At 36.9% G+C, this 24,752-nt stretch overlaps 1 protein-coding gene across 1 annotated transcript in view; it reads left to right on the forward strand.

Annotated features, from left to right (window-relative positions):
* GOLGA4 (golgin A4) overlaps positions 1–24,752 on the forward strand; it is a 72,626-nt gene that overhangs the window by 23,523 nt on the left and 24,351 nt on the right. Inside the window, 12 exon segments of the mRNA XM_058035359.1 lie at positions 896–961; positions 2,062–2,376; positions 4,389–4,436; positions 4,825–4,881; positions 8,503–8,601; positions 9,118–9,265; positions 11,905–12,083; positions 13,055–13,138; positions 13,950–14,097; positions 20,650–20,828; positions 21,850–21,981; positions 24,412–24,567. Of these exon segments, the coding sequence (XP_057891342.1) occupies positions 896–961; positions 2,062–2,376; positions 4,389–4,436; positions 4,825–4,881; positions 8,503–8,601; positions 9,118–9,265; positions 11,905–12,083; positions 13,055–13,138; positions 13,950–14,097; positions 20,650–20,828; positions 21,850–21,981; positions 24,412–24,567 (1,611 nt within the window).

Here is a 24,752-nt window from a genome sequence, read left to right on the forward strand (position 1 = left end):
CTTATGAACCCATTACTGGTTGTGACCAAGGATTGCTCTGTCTTGAAGTTGTTTTTCAATAACTCCCAGAAAAATCTGCATAATTTTACCAGTCAATGAAATGAGTCTAAGTGACCTGTAGTTTCCAGGGTCATCGTTCCTGAAAATTAGGACTGGGTTAGCAAACACCTGAACACAGGAAAGGCAGGATAGACAGGCTAGGAACAATAATGTCTAAACTCTGTAAAAAAACCCCAAACCAATAAAAAACCCCCAAAACCCAAACCAAACAAACCAACCAACTCCAGACTGCTGTTTTTTGTTGTATTGGTTTTGTTGTTTTGGATGAAGTTTTTTAATGTGTGTGTGTTTGGTTTTTTTGGGAATGCAAAAGTTTTGTTAAAGATATATTTTCTGAAAGTCTAATTTTCTTTCCATGTTTGTTGGAGTTATAAACAGTTTGTTGCCAGCACTTCTTTTCCAGGTAGTTTCTGCCCCCCCAATGCACTGAAACAGAGAAAGATGGTGTTACAGCCAACTCTTACTCATATTGGCTGTAAATACTAGTAATTAATTAGACTTTTCCTGCTATAATTTTGTCTTTTTGTTTTGTCTTTGATTTGTCCATAAATGTTATATCAATAATCATGATGACTTACTTCATTGGAGATATCCATGTTTGCAGATGTCTCATACTAATCCATGCACACATAGCTGCTTTGTAGTTCTGCATATTGCAGCAATCTGTTTTGAATTTAACAAGCTAGCCTGTTTGCATGAAGACATTTTAATAAGCTTTCTAAAGAAGGTACTAAAAACAGAGGCAAAGAAAAAGGCACTGATGCTGTTTCTAGGAACCACAGAATTAGAGCCTTTGTACTCTGTTTCTTCTAACAGTTGTTTTTACTTCCTGTAGAACTTGAATAAACAACCACTTCCGGGGTCCACAGAAAACAATGGAAGTGAACCTGTCTCTCCACAGGTATGTGGAGGGCATGGGGGGTTTGTTTCCTCCTTCACTGCTGTGCTGTCTTTGTGTTACATTGGTTTAAGTGCCCAGTATTTCTCTTCATGCTGAAGTAAGGCTAAGTAGTTGCCTGTGAGGATGATCAGATATTTTGTTTGTGTGTAGTACTATTTGCTGGTATTAAGTATTGTCACTGATGTGTGGAGCTTTTCTTTTTGTAAGGACTGGTTAGCAGACGGCCAGCATTGAGATGCATCTTGTTGCACAGCAGTAAACTCACTTTCAAAAGTAGGGGGCCTATTGCATGCTTGGAAAGCTGAAGAAAAGAACTGGTAGGCCGAAAATGTTGTCACTAGTGGGAAGGATGCAGATAATTTTTAAATATGTCTCAGGGAAACATTTAGCTTACTGAAGTGGGATTATCAGTGGCTTCTGGTATGTGTCTCCCAACGTTTGATTGTAGGGGCAACATCTTGTGGTAATGCTTTCACATCACTTCTGTAGCACCAGCAGTAAAGGTTACCACAGCACAGAATCTTTTGGTATAGAGTGAAGGAAGTACTATAGCTGCATAAATCAATAATTTTGTTTTATGTAATAATCCTAAAGTCATTTAAAATAAAAATAAAAAAAGGACTGTTCAAGATGGTTTACTAGGACTAACTAACTATCATACAAGGATCTCTACCATTAATTTGTTCCCTTAGTCATAGGAAAGTATCTATGTCTTTGAGATAAATCCAGTCTTCTGTGTAATACATTAAGAAGTGAGTCAGTTGTATTTTTCATGTTTGAGACAATAGACATTTATATTAGTTACACATTCCTCAATTTTTAGAGGGATTATACAGAAAAACATTTTCCTGAAAGTTTAAATTAGAGCTGTAGTTTATTAGATTTAGTTGCTATCTGAAATGGTGCACATCTGGTAGCTGCATGCTTGATTTTTCTGCACAAGCAGATGATTCTTTTAAGGGAGTAGCTGCTGTTTGGTGTCATGCATGTGTTAGACAACAGTAGTTTCTTTGCACAGGTCAGGTCTCTTTCCTGGACTTTAGTGTGTCTGTCTGCCTAAAAGCAGTGCAGAAATAATTACTTTCTTTCAATTTTTGCAGCAAAGTGACAGTCAGTCTTTTGCCCAGAGGCTTCAGCTTCGAGTTCCCTCCATGGAGTCTTTGTTTCGAAGCCCGGTAAAAGAGACCCTATTTCGCTCTTCTTCTAAAGAGTCCCTAGTCCGAAGTTCTTCGAGAGACTCACTGAATCGACTGGACTTGGAAGCTCTCAGTCCCACCTTTGATTCACCTTCTGACATTGAAAGTGAAACTGAAGAGCCTCTGGGAAATATGGACACCTTCAGCAAAGAGCAGTTGCTGCAGCGTCTGCGTAGAATGGAGCGCAGTTTAGGCAACTATAGGGGAAAATACTCAGAGGTAGGCAATGTGACTGGTTTAGCTATGCAGAAAGGGGAAGAGGTTAGGCTAACAGATACTGCAGCAGTGAACAATGTTTTTCTTTTCCTATTTGGAGCAAATGTTTAAACTTACAACTAACATGGAAGTTAACTTATTCTAAATCTAGTTATTTTTGACCTAAAAAGGTTAAATGTTCTTCTGGTAATAAAACATGGAAATCTTTTTCTTCTCTTGTTTGAAAATAATTTTCTGATACCAGCATAGAGGTTAATTAATGGTTACTCACACAGAGCAAGCCTATTAAGATTTCAAACTGAAAGCATCTAGCAGAGGGTGAGGTTCACTACAGAGATGAGCATGACTTGTACTCCCATGACAGCAAATTTATTTTTTTTTCCAACTTGTTCTTGAAATGCACAGTGTATATTCTAGCCATGTGCAATAGGTAAGCATTTTGTTTTCAAGAAACAAGTTCTATTCTTCATAATTTCTAGGTATTCCCTGAGAGGAATTAATTCAAACATCCTATTTTTTGGGTATTTTTGTAAAAACCAATTATATAAGTAGTTTCCCTACTCATTTTCCAAATTACTGGGCAACGTAAAGCTGTCGAATGGAAGGTGGTGTTTTGGTATTGGGTTTTTTAATTAGTTTTGGAGTTTTGTTTGGGTTTTTAAATTTTTTTAAAGTGTGTGTTGTATTTAAAACTGGATGTTTGTACTGTTTTTTACAGTTCTTTTAATGTTTGCTGCCCTTAAATACAAAAATTCCTGTGCAGACTTTTGTCAAAATCCCTAGAATCTAAAATATGTATACGGTGACTGCAGTATTCAGCATATGCCTGAAAGAGCAGTTCTCATAGCAATTTTTCCTTCACTTCCAGCTAGTGTAATAAGTATTTTTTAAAGTTTGTGTAAAAAGTACTTGCTAAAATGAAAATTCTTCAGTTTGTGGATTTATTTCAATGCTTTTTTTGGTTGTTTGGGATTATTTTTATTAGTGTAATCTGTCCACCAAGTCCTAACTTTCTCTGTCAAAAAGGCTTGGGGTTTTTTCCTGGTTTTGTGAGTTTCTTCAGTTCAGTTGAAAATAATTGTTTTGCTGGAGCTTGGAAGAAACTTGTTGCAATATATAATGAGTAATTAAGGCAGAAATATTTTTTCCCTCTTAAAGTAGGATGCATAGTTAGCATCTCAAAAATACGGTAAAGGAAAACACCCATAGCAGTTTGGATTTTCTTATAAGGGCAAAATAAATATAACTTTGAAATTAAAAGTAAATTTGAATTCTGAAAATGTTTAGTTTGTTTTAAATTAGAATTTGAAGATATATTTTGACTTTCTGGTTTTGGTGTTCTAGATTTGTTTTTCTTAAATTCTTCATCAATTTGAAAACACAGTGTTCTAATTTCAAATGCCATTATGCTACTTCACCATAATGCTACTTGGCAGTTGTAATCAAATATTTAAGTAAACTAAGGTGTACCTTTCCTCCTTTTGTCAGTTTACAGTGAGAAATGAAATACTGTCTACTTTCAGTCTGTCTTTGCTGGATATATGCAAGGCATATGGGATGAGAACATTACACCTTTTTTTGTTAAATTTAGAAATGTATTTTTTAATGCACACTTTTTGTAAAATCATTTTTGCCTAATCTCCCTGGGACATGTACTCTTACGAGTGGTCACCCCTGTGGGGTAGCTGTCTGAGATGTAACTTTCTGATACTGTTGGGTTTGACCCCCTGTGTTGAAGGGTGGTATGGGGTATGTTGTCTCGGGGAAGGTAAAACTGTATGAATGCTGAGTAACATCATTGTTTTGTCATGCAGGCTTGTATTTTTTAACACATTGGAGATATTTCATAGATAGATAAAGAAAACATTAAGAAAATTTAAGTACATTTAAATCAAAGAAAGTTCTCAAGTGGAGCAAAGAGTTTGAAAATGCAGCTAGTGATACAACTAAGGAAATTATTTTGATGGCTATATGCAGATGTATTATCATCTTTATATCCGATTTGTTTATTTTAGTTAGTGTCTGCTTATCAAGTTACCCAGCGGGAAAAGAAGAAGCTGCAGGTAAGCATTACTTTTCATGGTCTCGTACCTGCATGCTTTTTTCAATCTTAAAATGTGTAGTTACAATACAGATTTAATTTTCAGTGTGTTGTGAGTATGTAACAGATGATGATTTCTTAGCTGGGATTTCTGAGGAAACCAAGGTAAAATTAATTTTTCATAATAACTGTGAAGTGTTGTAATCCAGCCTTTTTTCTTGCATCAGCTGACTTCAGGTGATAGATTGATAGATTGCCAACCCACAGTTGGCAGCTTATGACAATACTTGCATATCAAGCGTGACTTGGAAGAGAAACAAATAATTACATTTATGAGTTTGTTGGATTTATTTATCCATTTTAAAATTATATTTAGTACACCTGATCTTTATTCTTCCTTTTTTCTTAAGAGCATTCTGAGTCAAAGCCAGGATAAAGCACTTCGCAGAATTGGAGAACTGAGAGAGGTAATTTCCTTTATTGATTGCATGTTTGCGTTATATCACACCTACATAGGATCTTTTTCTGCTTAGCTTTTGACCTTTTTGTTCACAAAATATTTTCTATTACAAAGCAGGATATTTTACAGCTTTTTGTTGTTGTTGTTTATATGGGATTACTCCTCCGGCTTGCTTCCCATTCAGCAGCTTATTGGTATCCTCTAAAGACAGAGCAGTGCATCACCAACCAAACTACTTCTCTTGTTCATTGTGAAATAGGTAGAAGTGTGTGTGGTTCTTGCAGTATTGTTGGGCCCAGCCATAGATGTCCCTGTGCAATTTGCTGCTCTTCTATTAATGACAAATTCTAATTCAGGCAAACACAAGTAATAGGCACATTTTTGTAAGGATTTCAATGACTATCAAAAAAAAAGAGGATGATTAAAAAAATTATTCTTTATCTCAGTTGTAATACTTACATTGTTTTATGGATTTTAGTATAGTTTGGTTTCAATCATAAAATCAAGTAGGTTGTGTTATTATTTGCCTCCTTAACTTATAGTGAAATTCAAAGGAGAAGCTCTAGTGTATTTGGTATTGATAGTAAACACATTGGATTTAAAAAACATGTATAGATGACGGGGCAAAACAGATTAAAAGGGCAAATTCAAAAACATCATATTGTCCAACCCTGATGAAGCGCAATGTGAAGCTGAAGCTGTTTTATTGCCTCAGGAGCTAGTGCAACACCAGATTTGGAGATGGGTGTGCAAGGGCCTCTCTCTGTGCTCGTAGATTGCTGGAGAGCTGGGCACCATTTAGCCCAGAGTCAAAGGCTTTGTCTTATGACTGCACATCTGCTTCTGGCATGTACAATGCTGAGCAGCAGCACTGGCATGGAGGTTGCAGGAGCCATTAGACTGTGGTGAGGTCCCACCTTTGCCTGAAGGCAGACTTACTCCAGGCACTTGGGTGCTTTACCCACAGACAGGGTCTGAGGCCTCTCCCCTTCATAATGAGGGATGGTGACTGTGAACTTCTGGCCATGTGTATACTCAAGGCTCTAGCTCACCCACAGGGACCTGTCCCTGTGACTAGTCAGGCAGCCAGTCATTTCAAGGGAGGTCACTGGCCAATTGCTGGGCACTCCTCAGTGATTCTGAGAGTAATTCAGGTGAGTGTGCTGTAAATTCTGTGTGCTGGTGGGATAGCATTTTGGTTCACATCTGTGCTGTTTCTGCCCCAGCAGCTGAGAACAGTGAGTCAGTGCTGGGAGTACTGTGTTCATCTGAGCTATAGCCTGTGTCCAGACTGTCACAGTGTCCTAAGCTAAACTATCAGTGCATATGAGGGAAAAAAACATTGCTTTACTGTCAGAATTGGCTTGCCAAGGTTGTATCTTTTCCAGATCACTACAAGGTCAAATGAAAAAGTTTTTTCTGTGGTAGGTCCATATCTACATGCTACTGTAGGATTGGTTTTCCAGTTTATTGCTATTTGTTGAAGTCATGAAGGCAAATGTGGAACAGAGTTAAATCTTTGGCATATGATAGAATTGGACCATGTGTATTTTTTTTTTTACTTCTGTCATAGACTTTGTGATTCATATATGTACATAAGTTACACATATATTTCTCTTTTATATATATACATTTATATATGTATATTTTGTGTAAAATTTTATTTCATTCTTACCAATCTTGTAAATTTAAAGATTCCTTCAAATCTAACACTGAAATTCTTTTTCATTAATTGATACACTTCAGAAAGTGTTTTTCTGATCTTTTGGAAGCCCAGGTGTTGCAGTATTAGGTAAAACAGACAACGAAGGGAAAATTACAAATAAAATGGTAAATTTCTATTGTGGAAGCTAACATGGTCCAAAGTAGTTAATTCATTGATGTAGTAATTTGCTATCAGAAATTAATTACAATAATCTTTTCCTTCATCATGCAGTCCATTTTTCCCATAAATATGTTGAATCAGGCTAGTTTCTTCTAAGAGAGCTATGTATGAGGAAACCAATCTTCCTTTGAGGCTAAAATAACAGCATGACACAGTCCCTAGAAATAAATGTGGCTTTATTTACCTAAGTGTACTCCTGTTAGGAGTAATTCCTCAAAACCACTCTTAGAGCAGTCTTCAGTGTTCTCCTTCACAATACAGGATCAGAAGGGACTCTAAGAACCAAAGAGGACCATTTCTGTGTTGATTTCAATAAATCTCTTTGATACTTGTTCTGACACTGGCCTGCTTTGCTTTGTTTGTAAGGAATTGCTTCTAAAGCTCAGAAGCACAGGGCAAAAGTGTGATCAGTAATTGCTGAGAACATGAGACAATGCAGTGTTAAGAAGTGGATATAGGTGGGAAGAGAGTAATGGTTTTTGCAGTGATGCTTTCCCTCACCATCATGCCTCTGCATGGCCTGGCAGGCTCAACTCATACAGCTATGGTTTTCAATGCTGGTATCAGCCTCATCTGTGGCAGGGCATTCACTGTTGGAGGTAAGGGATAGACAGAAAGACAGCATAAAAACAAGATTTGGAGTTGGAGGAAAGCAGCTCAGGAAACATCCAGTGTTGCTTTGTCTCATTTGCTTTTTCATCCTTTTTTTCACTATTGATCGTCCTCTGTCTTTGCCTGGCTAATGGAACTCATGTTCATGGGTGGTGATTGTTTTGTACAAGTGATCTTTGCAGAATAACAGTCATAAAGCATTCTTTTCCTGGAAGATATCTATGGATAAAATAAACATTTAAATAAAAAATATTGAAAATTTTCTGAAAGTACTTGCAGTGCATGCATGATGTATGTGTGGTTCTGGTTCTTGGAATAAGCAGTTAGATGTGAATTAATTTAGGTACACGTATTTTCTATTAGAATGATAATTATTTAAAGAAATTTAAATATTTAAACTTTAAAGTGTTGGAAGTAATTAAAAAAAACTCCTTCAGGAAATATGTTATAAGATTCTGTAGATATTAATAAAGAATTTAGGCAATATCTACAAGCTTCTAAGAGTGTTCAGCCAAACAAATGCATATAAGTATCAAGTAAAGCCACATACTTAAATTGTTTGGTATTCTCTGCCTTTCTCATTTGAGACATGTTTGTGGAATAAAAAGACCAATTTTCTTCTCTTATACATGGCATTTGTTATTTTAGAATGGTGTCACACTGAATGAATGTAATGAATTTTACATTTCTTCTCTTTATGTTGATTTATTCTGGTAGCAAAATGAAGAATCTTCCAAAGCGCAGTCTTGAGCTTCCAGGAGAAATGTGTGCACGGAAGAGAGTTTTTCAGGAGCAGGCTTGAAATGAACCCTATACAAACTTACTTTTAGGAAAAAGAATCCTTGATAATTTTCCATCAGATCTAGACTCTTGCTGTTTTAATCCCAGTATTATAATTGGATGTTCTTACTATATTGTGCAGAATGTTGTATAGTAAAAAAAAAAAATACACTTTATTGTTGTATTTTGGGATCACAACTATGAAAGAAATATTTTAGATGCTATTTCATAATATCTTCCTAAGTCTTTTGAGTTCATAATATTTTCATAATATTTCAGAATATTTTCATAAGTCATTTGAGTTTACATTCAATGAGTTCACATTCATTTGAGATGTGTTTGCATTATCAGGAGCTCCAGATGGATCAACAAGCTAAGAAACATCTCCAAGAGGAATTTGATGCTTCCTTAGAAGAAAAGGATCAACTTATTAATGTCCTGCAAACTCAGGTAAGATAGTTTACCAAACAGATGGTGTTTAAAACTGCTCTTCTTAACTTTTCTTTTTAGCTATATATTTCCTATGGTGCATATCCATGTTTTATTATAATTGCTCTGAAGTTGAAAAGCATCTTGTGAATTTAGAATTTCCTGGACATAAGTGTGTCTTTGTGGTAGAGGATACCTTTGTAAAAATCTCACTCATGTTAAATAGGATTGGCTGATTTGCACTTAAATGCCTTTGTGATATTTTTGTTATCAAGACATCAACATTAGCAGATTTGCTAATGCTTTTGCAAAATTCATGTATTTTGCTTAACTGGTCTTTGTTTCTGTACCCATAGTCTTTTGTTAATTGGAAGCATAATTCTGAGTTCTAAAAAATGGTAAAAAATTTCAGACAGATTTTTCCTTTTTCTACTTGCTAATATCAAAATTGATTTAACTCTTTCTCGTTTTGAAGATTAAAAAATTATCTGCTTTGAATCCTTAGATTTTTTTTAACAAAAAGCACATTTTGCTTAGGTGTCGTTGCTGAAACAGAGATTACAGAATGGTCAGATAGGCGCTGAGTTGCCCGATCAAAATGTCCAATCAGAACCACAAGTTCGAAGTCCAACGAAAGAAGTCAGTGCAGAAAATATTGTGGAACCAGGAAGCAATGGTAGGCATTGTGGCTTTTTCAAGAGATGTTGCATTTTGGGGAATAAACCTGTTGTTATTTATGATGGAGTAACAATATTTAGGGCTGACCGTGTCGTAGTAAGGATATATTTTCTAGAAGAAGACAATTGTTTTGAAAACCATCTGACAGTTAGAGGACAGGATAATCCTTTTAAGAAACTAAATTTTCATAAGAATTCAGATCTTGTATGTCTTTCCTTTGTCAATATTGATAATAACATTGTAATTATTGCTTTGTTGGTAGGTGTTCTTACTATCCCAACTTAATACAATTAAGAGATTCTGTCCCCCATAAGTGAGGACCTATCCCTGGAGTTTAGAAAGCAGATTAGTTGCCAGTCTCTGTCTTTTTGTTCGTGAGTTTGGGGGTTTTTCTCTTGTTTTATCAGAAGAAAAGTAAAAACAAAGATCAATTTTGATATTCCTGCTATTGAATAACCTGAATATTCCTCACGTCTGGAGGTTGTTTAAATTAGTGAGATTCTCAGTGTTGTATGTATTTGATTACTGAGCAAGGGACATTATAATGCTGATACATAATAAAGGTGTCTTTCATTGGTACCCTTCATAAAAGGCGGGTTTAAGACCGAGGTAAACATATATCTTGAAATTTTTTGTTCAGCATCTGCTATGTTTTTTATATGCAGGGATGATAGGAAGTGTTAGGGGGAGATGTTCTTATCTAGTGCCATGGTTTTTGTACTGCTTAGTCAATAATGAAAAATTGTGATTCCAGATGTTTTCTGTGCATGAGTCTGCCTTTGGACTGTAGTGTGCGAGGCATCCACCAAAGCAGCTCTCTCACTCTCCTACACAGCTGGACAGAGGAAACAAAATTTAAAGAAGAGTTCATGAGTTGGGATAAGACCCCTTACTAAATACCATCATTGCCAAAACAGCCTCGAATTATAGATACGAAGTGAATTTATTACTAATAAAATCAGAGCAGGATAATGAGAAGTAAAATAAAACCTTAAAAACACCTTCCCCCTCCCTGCCCCCCCACCTCTACCTCTTTCCCCAGAGGGTCAGGGAATGGGGGTTTATGGTTAGTTCATCACCTGTGATTTCATCCGCTGCTCAGGGAGAGGAGTGCTTCTCCTGCTCCATTGTGGGGTCCCTCCCATAGGAGACAATTCTCCAGGAACTTCTCTAGCATGAGTGCATCTCATGGGCAGCAGCTCCCTGTGAACTGCTGTAATGTGAGCCCATCCCACAGTCCTCAAACTGCTGCAGCATGGGTCACTCTTCCACAGGGTGCAGTTCTTGAAGGACAGGCTATTCCAGAGTGGGCTTCTCTCTCCCATGGGCCTCCCACAGGGTCACAGTCTCCTCTCGGGCATCCACCTGCTCTGGCATGGGCTCCTCCATGGGCTGCATGTGGATCTCTGCATCCCCTTGGTCCTCCATGGGCTGCAGGGGCACAGCTGCTTCACCATGGTCTGCACCACAGGCAGCAGGGGAATCCTAGCTCCAGTGCCTGGAGCACCTCCTCCTCTTCCTTCTCCGTGGATTTTCATGTCTGCAGAGTTGTTCCCTTCACATGTTCTCACTCCACTTTTCTTTGGCTGCAATTACAACTGTGCAATAACGTTTTTCTTCTTTCTTCTAAATTTTTATATCATAGAGGCATTACCACCATTCTTAATTGGCCCAGCCTTGACCAGCAGCACATCTATCTTTGGAGTTTTGCCGGGGATTGGCTCTGCTGGAAATGAAGAAAGCTTCTGGCAGCTTTCTGGCAGCTCCTTGCAGAAGCCACCCCTGTAGTTCCCTTTCAACTACTGAATCTTGAACATGCAAATCCAGTACAATGTCAAATACTCTTGCAACCTCTAGAGCATCAGAGCAGAAGCACACAGTAAAATACTACCAAATGTGATAGTTATACAGTGATTCAAACCTACTGAAAGGGCGTAGGTTTAAATTATAGATATTAAAAAAATTCTTTACTGTGAGGGTGGTGAGGCACTGGAACAGGTAGCCCAGAGAAGTTGTGGTTGCCCCGTCCTTTGAATTGTTAAAGGCCAGGCTGGATGCAGCTCTGAGCAACTTGTTCTGTGAGGTGTTCTGGCCTATGGCAGAGGTTGGAACTAGATGATCTTTAAGATCCCTTCCAACCCAAACCTGTCTATGATTCTATGAGTACTACTCAGAAAGACACTAAGTATAACCTTTATCCTGCTGAACATAATATTGCCAATCTGGGTATTTTAGAACTAATCTCATACCCAGCCTTGGGAAAGCAAGAATCTGTGTTCATGGCACTTGAGAGTTGTGATTTACTTTGCATCACATTTTTTCCTACTTGTGCATATTCTGTTAGTAGCAGCAGGCAGGTTTATAAATCATGATGACTTTTTAATTATGTAAAAAACCTTGTTTATTAATAGCTTCATTTTAAAACTCATAAAGTATGGGCTTTTGTAAGCTAACTTGGTGTTAAATGTTCTTTACTACTCTGTGTATGTGTGGAATATTTCTGGCACTTACAGAAGGAAGTAGGAAGTTTTGCAGACTTCACACAACTTTATTTAGAGACTTTTGAGTCCACTGCATTGTGAATGATTGCAGATCTGCATTTTGGAAATGTCATGCATGTGGTAATGTTGGTATGTTGTCTTATAGAAGATTCTGTTAAAACACTGGAAACTCTTAATCAGAGGGTGAAGCGCCAAGAGAACTTGCTGCAACGTTGTAAGGAGACTATTCGGTCACATAAGGAGTCCTGTGCCCAACTGACCAACGAGAAAGAGGCACTTCAAGAACAGCTGGAAGAGAGGCTTCAGGAACTGGAAAAAATGAAGGTATGGAAAATACTCTTAGCTTTATGGGTAACCATGAAAATACAGTAAGAACTCCAGTATTTCCAAAATTTATTGATAGGGCAGACCATGAAATAAATTTTCCCTGTACTTTTTTGGAGAAAAAAGTTCAAAACACACCTGGAATGAATACACTTAGCAATTACTCTAGAGTGGTGAAGTAGGGTATGAAGACTTACTGTATAAATAACCATCAGAATGGTATTAGAAATAAGTAGTTGTGGAAAATTGGAGTGAGAAAAGGGCTGTCTTAGGACAGAAGGTAAAGTGAGAAAAGTAGAGCAGAACTAAACCTTTAAGATACCATGAATGAGGCATTAATTATATAAATTAAGAGAAAGAAAATGAAGGCAGGGCAGTGGAGATCACAATATAGTGAACCGAAGTGCAATACCAAAGCTAATAAATAAATACTTGCTCAATTTTCCTTTTAAGGCCATTAATGATGAGTGTGGAGTGTAAGTAAGGTGGCCAATAGTAATGAAATCTGAAAATGTGCTAAGTATAGCTGTACTTAACTTTAGTTACAGAGATTAGATTCCCATCTCTGTCTTCATCTCTGAGCACTAGCCTGGTTTGAAAAAGCTCTGAAAGACCTGAGTGTTTTAATGACATTTTCTAGAACACGGCTAGTAACAATCATTTATGTTGCATTGCTGAGATCCTCTTGTAAACCAAAATGCAGGTAATAGAGCAGAAATCTTAGACATATTTCTTATTTACTTTACCAACTCAGACCTCCATGTGTGGAGGTTCTAACAAAGCTTTCAGATCTCTGAATTATTACAGAAGCCATAAGACAACCTACCTCTGGGAGATGTAAAAGTAATTTAAAACTGCCCACTTCAGTTTCCCTTGATTGTGTTCTGTGTTCTTCCTCCAAGGCATAGTGCAGGGTCTGAGTCTAAGCTAAGCTGTTTGTCAACCAACTTGTGGTTGGGATCTTTTTTTAGGACCTTCACATGGCTGAGAAGACTAAACTGATTACACAGCTACGTGATGCAAAGAATTTGATTGAACAGCTAGAACAAGACAAGGTAAAAAAGCTGTAGGTTTTGATGAAGATTGTTTAAAACACAAAATATCTAGTTCTTGGTATTAGAAGCTGGTTTTAGTGGTCTGATGGTTTCATCTATGTTTTAATAAACAAGTAATTTAAGCTACTTAAGAATTTTATTGTATATATATCATATGTCTGTTAAATTGTACTTAATACTGCAACACAACATTATATAGGATGAAGCAGATATACTGAATACATTCCTTGATGCCAATTCTGAAACAAACAAAGAAACCCCAAACACAAATAAAGATGAGATACAATTAAATTAATTTTAAAATAACCAATAAAGTAACTGTGCTTTCAATAGACAATAAGGAGTTTCTCCATTTTTCACTCCTTGAAAGTTTTTTAATCACAGTCTTGGTATCTGGAGTAACTTCTGGTGGTGTCATAAGTGACATGACTAACACTGTATGGTATAAACTCAAAGGAGAAGTACGGACTCTACAATGCTTTTAGTTTGGGTTTGTTTACGTGATTCCTTTGAATACGTGATTCAAAGGAAAGTGTCTGTACTAGAAAGAGGAAATTTTTGGATGGTCTGTGTTTGCTGGAGTTCTTTTCACCACTTGATAAATTTTGGATACTCTTAAAAATAAGCCCTATTCTTACTTTCTTTTTGTTAGCATTTTCTGTTTTCTGACATAGAAAAATCCTATGATCTCTGGTCTCATAATAAGAGACTACAGTTTATTCCTGGCAAGGGTTGTATCCTGGCTTGAGATTGTTTCAGATATATGTCTTACTTATTTGCTAGCTTTTTATCACGAGGACCTTTTCCATAGGGCATGGTAATTGCAGAGACAAAGCGGCAAATGCATGAAACGTTGGAAATGAAGGAGGAGGAGGTAGCCCAACTGCGTGCTCGAATCAAACAAATAACTACAAAAGGCGAGGAATTAAAAGAGCAGAAAGAAAAATCTGAAAGAGCTGGTAAGAATATACCTAGATTATTTGCTTTCACATTTGTACATCAGAAAGCTTCAGTGTGGTCTTTTCCTACAGTTGTTTGGAATGAATATTAAGAGATGCTCTTTTTTCTGTTGTTCTGCACATCACCTGTGGCATCATTACTAACTTCACTTCTGGACAGCAGAGTATAGGGATGCTTTTGACTGATCTGTTACCAATAAAGCTGGATTTAGGAAAGAAACTTCTGAAATGCAACTGTACTTCCTTGTTTGTACAGGAAAAAATTGATGGAGTCTTCTTCTGGTCTAACTTAAGAAGAGAAACTCGGAAGTACCTATAAATTGTCATTATAATGCCACCAGGAATTCACATAGAAAACATAGCAGTGAGTGTATAAGAGTTTGTGGAGAAGTAAAAATGTTATAACCTTAGTAAGAATTTTCTTTCAATTATTTTAATGGAAGCATTTCTGATTTAAGTGAAACAGCAGTGATGATTCCTTTTGCCTCAGGCTTGTAACAGAGGAACATTTATGTAACTGTTATATGATGTAGTTTGCTTTTTATGGAAATTAGGTAACATTATGTGTGCTTGGAGTTCTACTTTTGCATGAAATGAAGTTTAACCATTGTTTTTTAAACAGTGAAATTGTTTTGTACTACATCAGAATTCTTTTAGAATGATTTAATTTGTTCTCATGGGCATGCAAAGAAGCTCACTCTTTTGGGAGAAGCTCAGGTGTTACTTTGCATAAAATACTATACATATTTTCTTTCTCTAAAAAGCAATGAAGAGTTCAAACAATGCAGTTCATAGTGGTTTATTTTTAAATCTATATAGATTTAGATTAGAACTTGCAATTTTAAAGATTGATTTGGATAGATCATTCTGCTGTAATGAAGAAAACCAGCTGGAGCATCCATCTTGTGAATGTAATAAACATTTTCATTAGGTCCCTTCCTCTCCTACCCTTTCACGGTTACATGCATCTTTTTAGTTCTGGAAATTCATACTTCAAAAGTCAGTCAGTCCTGCAATGTATTTTGTTTGGTACTGGGAGACTAGAAAGCTCTTCATGGTTAAAAAAAGAAGGTGACGAATCTTTTAATACTTCTGTGGATGTGAAGTTATTATCATAGTGGTATGCAATAGTGTTTCTTGAGGCAGGAGAAACAATTGTGAATTATTAATGTACTATCTACACACACTAATTAATGCAGTAATTTCTTCAAGTTTGCCTGGCCAGAAGTGGAAATCAGGTTAGAGATGATTCTGTAGACAACTGGAAAACTTTCTGTTGTATTGAGAAGTAATTTAATTTGAATGAATGTTGTGTTGAGTACACTAGACTCTTCTAGTGGGAGATTTGTGTGTCAAATGTGCTCTTTTTTGAACAAAAATTTTAAGTACTTTGGTTGATTTTACAATGCCTAAGTGTCAACTTTACCTTCGAGTGTGTTTATTTATTATAGTCTTTTAAGCATGCATGTATGTGTGCTGGAAAATTAGTTAACACTGCTTTTAAGACAGAATTGTAAGGTGACCTTTATTATATTTTTCTATTACATCCTCGGCTTAATACGTTCCAAAAATATTGTAATCTACAATGTTAGTGTGGCTCAATACAGTTGAACTAAATTATTTGAGAAAACCGCCTTGCATACCAAGAGAGCCTGAAATTGCTTTTTAGGCCTCAGCCTTTGAGTTGTAATGGATTTATGAATTGGGCAATTTCATGTATTTGAGGTCACATTTAGAAGTTCTGGGTTTTGGATCGTTAATGTGAGGTGACTTTCACAGAACCACAGATTTGGTAAGGTTGGAATGGACTACAGTGTATCATCTGGTCCAACCTCCCTGCTCTGCTAGTGTCATCATAAACCACATGGCAGACTGTTAAATTCTAGACATCTTTTTCTATGTCATAGTTTAGTGAAGAACTGAAATTATGGAATGAAGTAGAAATGTTAATTTCATTTATGTATAAGGATAAGCATAATACACTTGAAATTTACTTTTGTGGTGCTGCTTGGAGACTAAAAATTGGTATAGATTTCTGTGTCATCTTGCCTACTGTTACATCTCTGGCATTTTTCTTTGTAAATCAGGACTTTAGAATTGCTCCAGTGTTTGATTTAATGTGAATGCATTTTTGTGTAATGAAATAATGAAAAGATATGTATGCTTATTTTTTGTTGTGTACAAAACAGTATAAATTGTAATTCGGTCTCCTCAGTTCAGTTCTTTTTCTGTTTGTAGTTAGAGGTACATTATGTTGAAATCTCTCAGAGCATCTTATTTTTGTGCATCCACATATGCCAATAAGTGAATCATGGTGCCTTTCCCAAGCCTTGTATGAACAGGACTGGGGTAAGGGTACTGGTTTTTTTACATCACACATTGGGTGCTTGAAATGGGTTCTAAAAGTAAATTCTATGCTTCTCAGGCACTTCTACTTGAGGTAACCACAACACATTTCTTTTTTTACTTCAACAAAGATCTTTTTAGTATTTATAAATTTCTAGCTAAACTTAAGTTTTTTTCTCTTGGGATTACCTAGCCTAAGTACTTTATGACTTCTCAGGATGCAGATTACTGACTTACTAATAGTCTGTGAGCAAACAAGGTCTTTAGAAAGCAAGTCCTACTTATAGGCAGCATTTTTTTTTTTTTTTTGCAAGCTTAATTAACATATACTTTGCACTTTTCTTCAGTGAAGAAAAAAGGATTGGACTGCTCATTTAAAATCCTGCCTAGATGCACAAGTTAGCTGTAGAAATGATTTCAACCTTTTTTTTTCAAAACTGGGACATGATGCCTGCTCTCAGCCCTCAGAAATTGAATGTGAATCTCTCCTTTGCCAGCCGATATCCAAAGCTGGTTTGCTTCCTTCACAGTGTTTAGCACTGGGAGGCACTCTAGACAAAGAGAAAAGGTGTGCAGCACCAGCAGAGGAAACCAGAAGGCTTTGCAGTGCTAAGTATTACTCTGGGTGCGAGGAGTAAGGTGAAGGGAACCGAGACTGCTACTTTGGAGTGGTGTAGGTAAAGTAGTCAACTGTCCACCCCATGTTGTGTAAAAAACAGATTTGCAAACCTTGCACTCCTAAACTCTGCTCAGACTCATTTTTTGTGATTTACATACTGCACAGGAAAATTTTCAATTTGTCTGGCTTTGTCACATGAATGAGGTTTTGCAAGACGAACCTGAGACTCTGTTGGTGTGCTTGTTTCTATTTCTGATTTGCTGATGTGCCTTTGTGAGACTTCATTCAACCCATACTTGGTTGAAAGATCTTCCCGGAACAGAGTTCTGCAGGCTGGAGAAGACTGCAGAGGCAGTTCCTTTACTCTCTACATTCAGAGTAGGTATATTTAAATAAAAACATGGACTTTATTTCATGTTTTGATACAGAGAATTAAAATCTCTCACAGATTAAGAGTAACAGTGACAATAGAGACCACATTCTGTCTGCTTGATGATAGTTTAGCCCTCTGCTGGTTTGAAACTTGGTTGTGTCCAGCTACACTAGAATTAACTACTTTGAATGAAAATATTCTGTTTTGCTTAAGGGCTAAATGTGCCTGAGAAGCGTATAATTTAACTTTTAGTGATCCACCTGTGTTTCTGTGAAGTATTGCTTCTTTGTGCTTTCACACCCTCTTGGCTTTTTAAACATCAGCTTTTGTCTAGTTTTGTATTAGCATCCTGCTTGTGATTATGATGATGCAGCTTTTGTACTGCATGTTTCTCAGCAATTCCTATCAGTAGTCAATCCTATTGTGAATCTGGATCTTCTCTTTGGCTGATCTGTGGGCTATGGCAAATGTATTCTCTTTCCTTTTGCAGAAGGAAAGAGAATACAAATGAAAATAAATGAAAACAAAAATAACATTTTCTCAAATGAAAATAATGTACATGATGCTCAGAACAAGAATCAGAAAATGTGTATGGAAAAGCGAAATAACTTAATGTTCTACTTGCAGGCTTTATTTTCAAGCTATACTTTGCATAGGTCCACAGGATAGGGTGGATTTTTGTTTTGTTTTATATTTTTGTTTGCTTGTTTGGTTCGATTTTTGTTTGGTTTTGAAAAAAGATGATGCTGTAATACTGAATGACTTCACCAGTTTTGCTTGGCCTGCTTTTGTTAGGACTGAGAGGAGCATCAGGGAAGTCATTACCATTCTCCAAACACAGTTTTGCATTAATCTGCTGTATTCATAATCAACTTGTGCCTGGTGTCGCAAGTGGGGAAAACTTGAGTCCTGTAGATGGCACGTGGCAAAATGCCTTCATATGACTGTGAAGAACTGTGCGAAATAAGGAACTATAAGCCTTGTGCATGCTTGTATTATATTTTAGACTGTTTCTGCTTGAAATAATCTCTAGTGATCTTAAATTTTTGTAATAGTTTTAGCATTTAAGCAGAACCAGAAGTGGAAGAGTGGATACAGTGATCTGCTTTGGTACTGCCAGAATCAAGAACAGCCCCATTTTGCCTTAAAACATGATTGTTGCTGTGAGTAGTCAGAAAAAGGCTTCCTCAAAAAACAAGAAAATTCTGTAGAAAGTCAGAATTGGGGTGAATCCAATTGTATGGAATTAAGTTACTTGAAGACATATTTGCAGCACTGTCTCAAAAGTACAGGCTGTGGTTAAAATCTTCAGTGTTTAATGTTGTCAAAAGATGTGGAATGGAAGTTATTGCTCACTTCTCAAATACATGCTTGAATGTTATTAAAGATAACTTCAAAAAAAGCAAAGATTGCAATAACTGCTGTGAATGCCTACAAACTAATGATGAATCAATAAAACTAGAGATTCTATTATGATTTTCTTTTGGGAACAGAATTTATTGGAAGAAAGCTTAGCATATAAATAAAACTTCAGAAGTTTGGTTTTTTTGCTGTTTCCTTGCAAAATAGAGTCCCAGTAGTCCAAGGTATAATAGATTAATATACTTTTAGAGGTTTGTGCTCTGATAAATTACAGTCTTGAGGTTGGCATTGTGATTTTGAATTTTACAGAGATGTTTTTCCAAAATTCTGTTATGCTAAGTGCTAAATTTTTCTAATAAGGTTGTAGGGGTTTTCTGTCACAGCAGGCGGAGGTGGTGGAGTGCCGCAGCCTTCCCAGAGGAGCGTCTTTAAGAGGATGTCCTGGGTGCACAGGCACATCTCACTCCTGCTGAATGATTTCAGCTCTCGGGTGATTTCAGCCACGAGCGATGCAGAAGGAAGGGACAGAGTCTTCGTATGGGAGGGTCTTTATTGATTGAGCTCCTACCTTGAAGGGGTCCAGGGACAAAGAACTCTTTTAGGCAGAGAGAGCAGGGGTTTATATAGGGATAGCGAGGGCCGGGGCAGAACATCAGAACGATTGAGATGAGGGTGCAGGGGCAGAACAAAGGGGAAGGGTCAATGGGATACGTGGAATCAACATACAGCAACAGGGCACTCTTGGGGAAGTTTTTTTCCTCGCCAAGACCAGGGAGGTTGTTGCTTAAGGGTTGTCCCTCCAGGGGAGCATGGTAAGCTTTTCCCCAGCCGGTTTACCGTCCTCAACAGTTTTCCACATTCAAGATCCATTCAGGAAAAGAGATTTCCCTAATAATGATTGAACTCTAGTTTTGTGTAATTCTGTGTAGACTCTGACATCAGTTGTAGTGAGTTTTAGGGGTATTGAATAAATAAACAAGTTCACAATGCTGGAATTTATTTGCTTTCTTTTTATGTCTAAATTATCATCTGTGAAGTGAATAAAGCATGTTAGACTACGTCTCCTTAGCATGAGATGAAGCTGTGGAATTATTGATTTTATTTTGTAAATTGTGTTTCAGTGGATTTGTGCATCCTGAGCAAGAGTAAATAAATCTCAGCACTGCAGCTTGAGTGTTATTTTGAAACAACTTACAGCTATTCAAGTTTTCTGGGAGCAAATCTTAACTTTTAATTTTTTTATTTTTACATTTTATTTGTGAAGTTAGAAGTGCCAGACAGTCAGCTGCCACACTGATAGAAGGTCTACATTAAATGTAAATAGTGAGATAATGAAATTAGCAAAGCCATCTCTGTGGACTCTATGAAACATAGTTTAGAGAAATGATTCTCTAGGTTTTACAGTTTGGAATTACTCTTAGGTATATAAAGTGCCTGATATTATACATTAGTGTTCTATTCAGGAGAAACTCTTCATGACCTACTAATAACTGACTTACATAGTAGTCATTCTTGGTTTGTTTCTGTCTGCTTGTTTTAGTGTGAATTACCTTTCTTGGTGCAGCTATTTTCTGCTTCTTCAAAGTTTATTCAGCAGGTATAGGCAGAAGAGGAGTGTTATAGTTTATTCATTAATATGGTTTATGCATTTTATAGTGATTTAGGCAAAGAAATAGAAGCTACATGATGTATTGGAAGAAATTCACATATATGTGTCAGTTCTCTTTCCTTTCTAGAAAATAAACGTGAATTCTAGGTTAATTCTTAAATTCATTCTTCTCTTTTTGTGAAATTCTTCTATCAAAATGTATAGATATTTCACAATTATCATATACTTTTTTTTTCTTCACAGCTTTTGAAGAGCTTGAGAAGGCTGTAAGTATTGCCCAAAAGACAGAGGAAGCCCGTAAAAAACTGCAAATAGAAATGGAAGAAAAAATTAAAGCAGTAGAAAAGGCAAGTGAAGAAGAGAGAGTAAATCTTCAGCGGGAACTAACCAGAGTGAAACAAGAGGTGGTTGAGATTATGAAGGTAAAAACTATTACAGTTAAACTATTGTTGTAAAATACATCAGTATGACAGAACTCTGTTATAAAGCTTTTGCTAGTTAATAAAATCCATAAAAATTATTTTCTGTGATTAAAGATTTACTTAATGAAAAACCAAAAGCTCTTCATAGATGTTTTTGCTTCAGCAATTTAAATCAGTTCATTAATGGTATGTAAACAGAAATAGTATTATCCTTTTCTTCACAGTATTTAATAAAATTGTTTATTAAAAGTATACTTGAGACTTTAAACAGAGGCAAGAAGACATTAATGGCAGGAAACTCACACATCTCCACAAGGATTTGGGGTTTTAATCACTTTTAGCTTTTAATCATTATCCTAGCTGAGTATGTGTAAGTGTTTAAGAACTTGTTGCCATATTGTTTGTGGGTTAAAAGTTTCTATAATTTGCTTTTTCTGGTGTATTTCGTTAGGAATTGCTGGAATACTTCACATGCCTTACAAAGCTGTAAGTTTGAACACCCTTAAGTTACAGTTCTTGTAATGATATACACAATGGTATTAATTTTTCCAAGAGAATACACAGATGCTTTAAGGGGACCGCTGACGTGCTTCACATTATTCTTAAATAAAGCACATATGTAGGTTCTAGAAACTGTCTACACAGAGTATCACCACTTGACTTTCTGGCTTATAAAACAAGAATACTGAGAAAGCTACAAAAAAGTTCCTTTTTCAATGTGTTATCACGTTTGAACTGAAAACAAAAGTTTGCCTTGGAGAAGAGTCTTTAGAAACAACAATGTGTCTTTAGTACAACTATGAAAGACTTGAGAAGGAAGATGGATAACTTAAAGCTTGAAAATAAGAACTGTCAGGGCTTAATATTAAGCACTGTAAATGACCATAACTTTAATCAAAGGGAGCAAAGAGATGGTTCCGGTTTCTTCTGTCTGTCTGCACTATTTTCTTATTAAGAAAAAGTAGAAAGTGTTTTGTTAGTTAATATTTTGAAATTAGTTTTTTGTGACTTTGATTCACAGAAATCTTCAGAGGAACGAGTTGCTGAACTAGAAAAAATCCATAAAAAAGAACTGGCTGCCAAAGATCAGGAGTTAAATGAGAGATTACAGGCTCAAGAAAAGGTATTCCAGGAGAAGATGAAGGCAGCTCTTGTAAGTAAACCTAACACGCATAAAAAACCATTTCTCTAAGTGTGAGTTGGGATTTGAAGTCTTGAGTTGACACTATTCCACAGTGAGAGTCCTTCTGTGCTTAAAGATAGGAGTGCTTTCCAAAAATCGAATAGCTCAGAGATTTCAGGAACGTGAAAAGAAGGCAGCTGCAATGATGTAGACTGAGTAACTTATAGTAGTTATAGTAATAACTTAGTAATGATAACTTATCACTGTCAGTGCTCAGTAACAACTGTGTCTTGTTGAAACTATTTTTTTGAATTTTTTAGACTTGATTTTTAATATCTTTCTGTGGATCATTGGCAATCAGGCCCAGGAACTAGAGTAAAAGAAATACAAAAAATGAGGCTGTTTGAAAAGTGTTTGCATAGTTATATGTGGTTGTGTTGTGTTATGTGAACAGAGTTAACTATTCATATTGTTTGGCATTAGAAAAAGTATTTTCTTAGAGATCAGATTGGGAATAATTGTTGAAATTCTTTGCAGTTTTTCACGAACTGTACTCCACTGTAGAAAATAATGTAATTTTGCCTAAATAGTTGATATATATGTAACATATATGTATATATATCATCTGTATATATCTGTTACAAATAGTGGATTGGTTTTTGTGCCCCTCCATGATGGATAGTGACTAGGACTGAGAGAATTTGACAGCCCTGTCCTGTGTATATTTTTCTACCTGTTTCAGAGGTTACTTCCTTAATTGTAAGAAACAAGCTTAAAAATATCTTAGCAGTGGAATCAAGTGAGAACAGACTTTATTCCTGTCTTGGTTTACAAGATGTCTGCTAGGGAAGGCAGAAAATGCCTCCCTTGGAATGAAGAATGTAAACCCCCTCCCTCCAAATTTTTAAATTGTGAAATTAAGGGGCTGTCAGGCAAAGATATGGCTAGAGGAATAACAGTTCTTTACTGCTATGTATAATAAAGCAAACAAACGTGAACAACTTTGGCATTAACAACAAACAGAACCAGGGACCCAGCGACAGCCTTTTGGCTGTGGCACTTCCCCCTTTGGTGCAGTTACAGCCACAGCCCGGCAGGGGCGCTGTTGGCTCCCGGTGGGCGGGGCAGGTGCAATGATTCCCCCGCGGCTGCAGGGGGCGCTGTGGCGGTGGCTCGGGGAGCAGATGGCCATGGCGGCTTCTGTCCGAAGATGGGAAGGAGTGGAAGAGAGGCCTTGCTTCACAAACCCTTGGGGCAGCCAGTTCCTGTGCCCCTAGCAGGACTCTCAGAATGCTGCAAGTTGGGCCAGCAGGGGGTGAGGGGCTCCCAGCAGGGCAGGGAGAGCTGAGCTCAGGATCCTGGGCACCTGAGCAGACAATGATAGGTCTTTTTTAGTGAGGTGGGTGTTAATAAGTTCAGTGGCTGTTCTCATGAGCAGAGACTCACCCCACGGTAGAAGAAGCAGCTCTGGGCCAGTCTCCAGTAGCAGCAGTGGAATTCCTTTCCCCAGAAGCAGTGGCTCTTACTGTCCTCCTCTAAAACTGAAACAGTGAGAGGGAGAGCTAGGAGCTGCACCCAGTCCCTTATCCCAGCCAGAAAGAAAAAAAAAACCTCCCAAAAAAACCAAAGGAGTTTCCCCCTCTCTACCATCAGTTCTTATTAGCTACTCAATGGGAACAAAATTCCACAAATAACAAGGAGGGAACGGAAAAAAAAAACCCAAACCAAAACCCAACCCCCAACAACTCCTCTCAAATGTTATTCTCAATTAATAGTGGTAAACAAACCAAAATGGAAGGCTTGATTAAATTTATGTTTTTCATGCAAAGACAAAGGGTGTGACAAATGGCTACTCACTTTTCATAAATTTAGAAAGGTTTATTAAACTTTATCAAAAATACAACAGAAGACTGAATAGAGAAAGTGTTAAGGTGCCGGGAGCAAAGGATTTTCCCCACCCCGTGCTCACCCACACAATGGAGCTTTCACCTTTTAACCCTTTAGCCCCTCCCAAAGTTCTGTCCATCAACTCCTTCTTCACTGTCCAGTGGTGGAGATCTCTTCCTCAAATCCTGATTGGAGGTCAGGTGTTGCCATAGTGACAATCCAACCCTCCCAAATGTCCCAACCCCGAGTGTTCCTTGATAACAATGCAAGGGGGTAAAGCATAACTATAAATCTATAAAACTTTTCTTAACCTATATACATGATTTGTCTATTAATTGTGAGAGTCAATCATCACATTACTCATTTATCACAAGGGGTTTCCAAGAAAAAAAAGAAGCGATTTATGGCAATTATGTTTTCACAAACTGAATACAAACTCCATTTGTTTTTGTGCAGAAAGTAAAGGTGATTAGTGTATGACTTCTATTAACTTGAAAATATCCTATCATATTGTTCTTGAAGGTGGGATGACTATATTTATAGTTTATTGTTTTGTTCTTCTTCTTCATGCAGGAAAAAAATCAGAGTGAGTGCTTAAAAGTCCTTCAAGAGCAAGAACAGCAAGAATCCCTAGCCTTAGAAGAATTAGAGCTGCAGAAGAAAGCCATACAGTCTGAGTGTGACAAGAAAGTTGAGAAAATGCATCAAGAGTTAGAGACTTGTAGAACTGTGAGTAAAGATTCCAAAAGACTAAGTATTTACAAGTATATATTTAACTGTGACAAGTTTACAAATGGTGATTTGTTGTGATTTGGTTGAGGAGTGAGGATGTTCGCCCAGTATTCGTAATTTTTTTAGTCGATCCTCCAAGTACAAAAATCTTGAGAGTGCACTAATTCTGACAGGTGTCCCAC

Source organism: Melospiza georgiana, chromosome 1 (genome assembly GCF_028018845.1).
Source record: "Melospiza georgiana isolate bMelGeo1 chromosome 1, bMelGeo1.pri, whole genome shotgun sequence".
In the NCBI taxonomy this organism is placed as follows: Eukaryota; Metazoa; Chordata; class Aves; order Passeriformes; family Passerellidae; genus Melospiza; species Melospiza georgiana.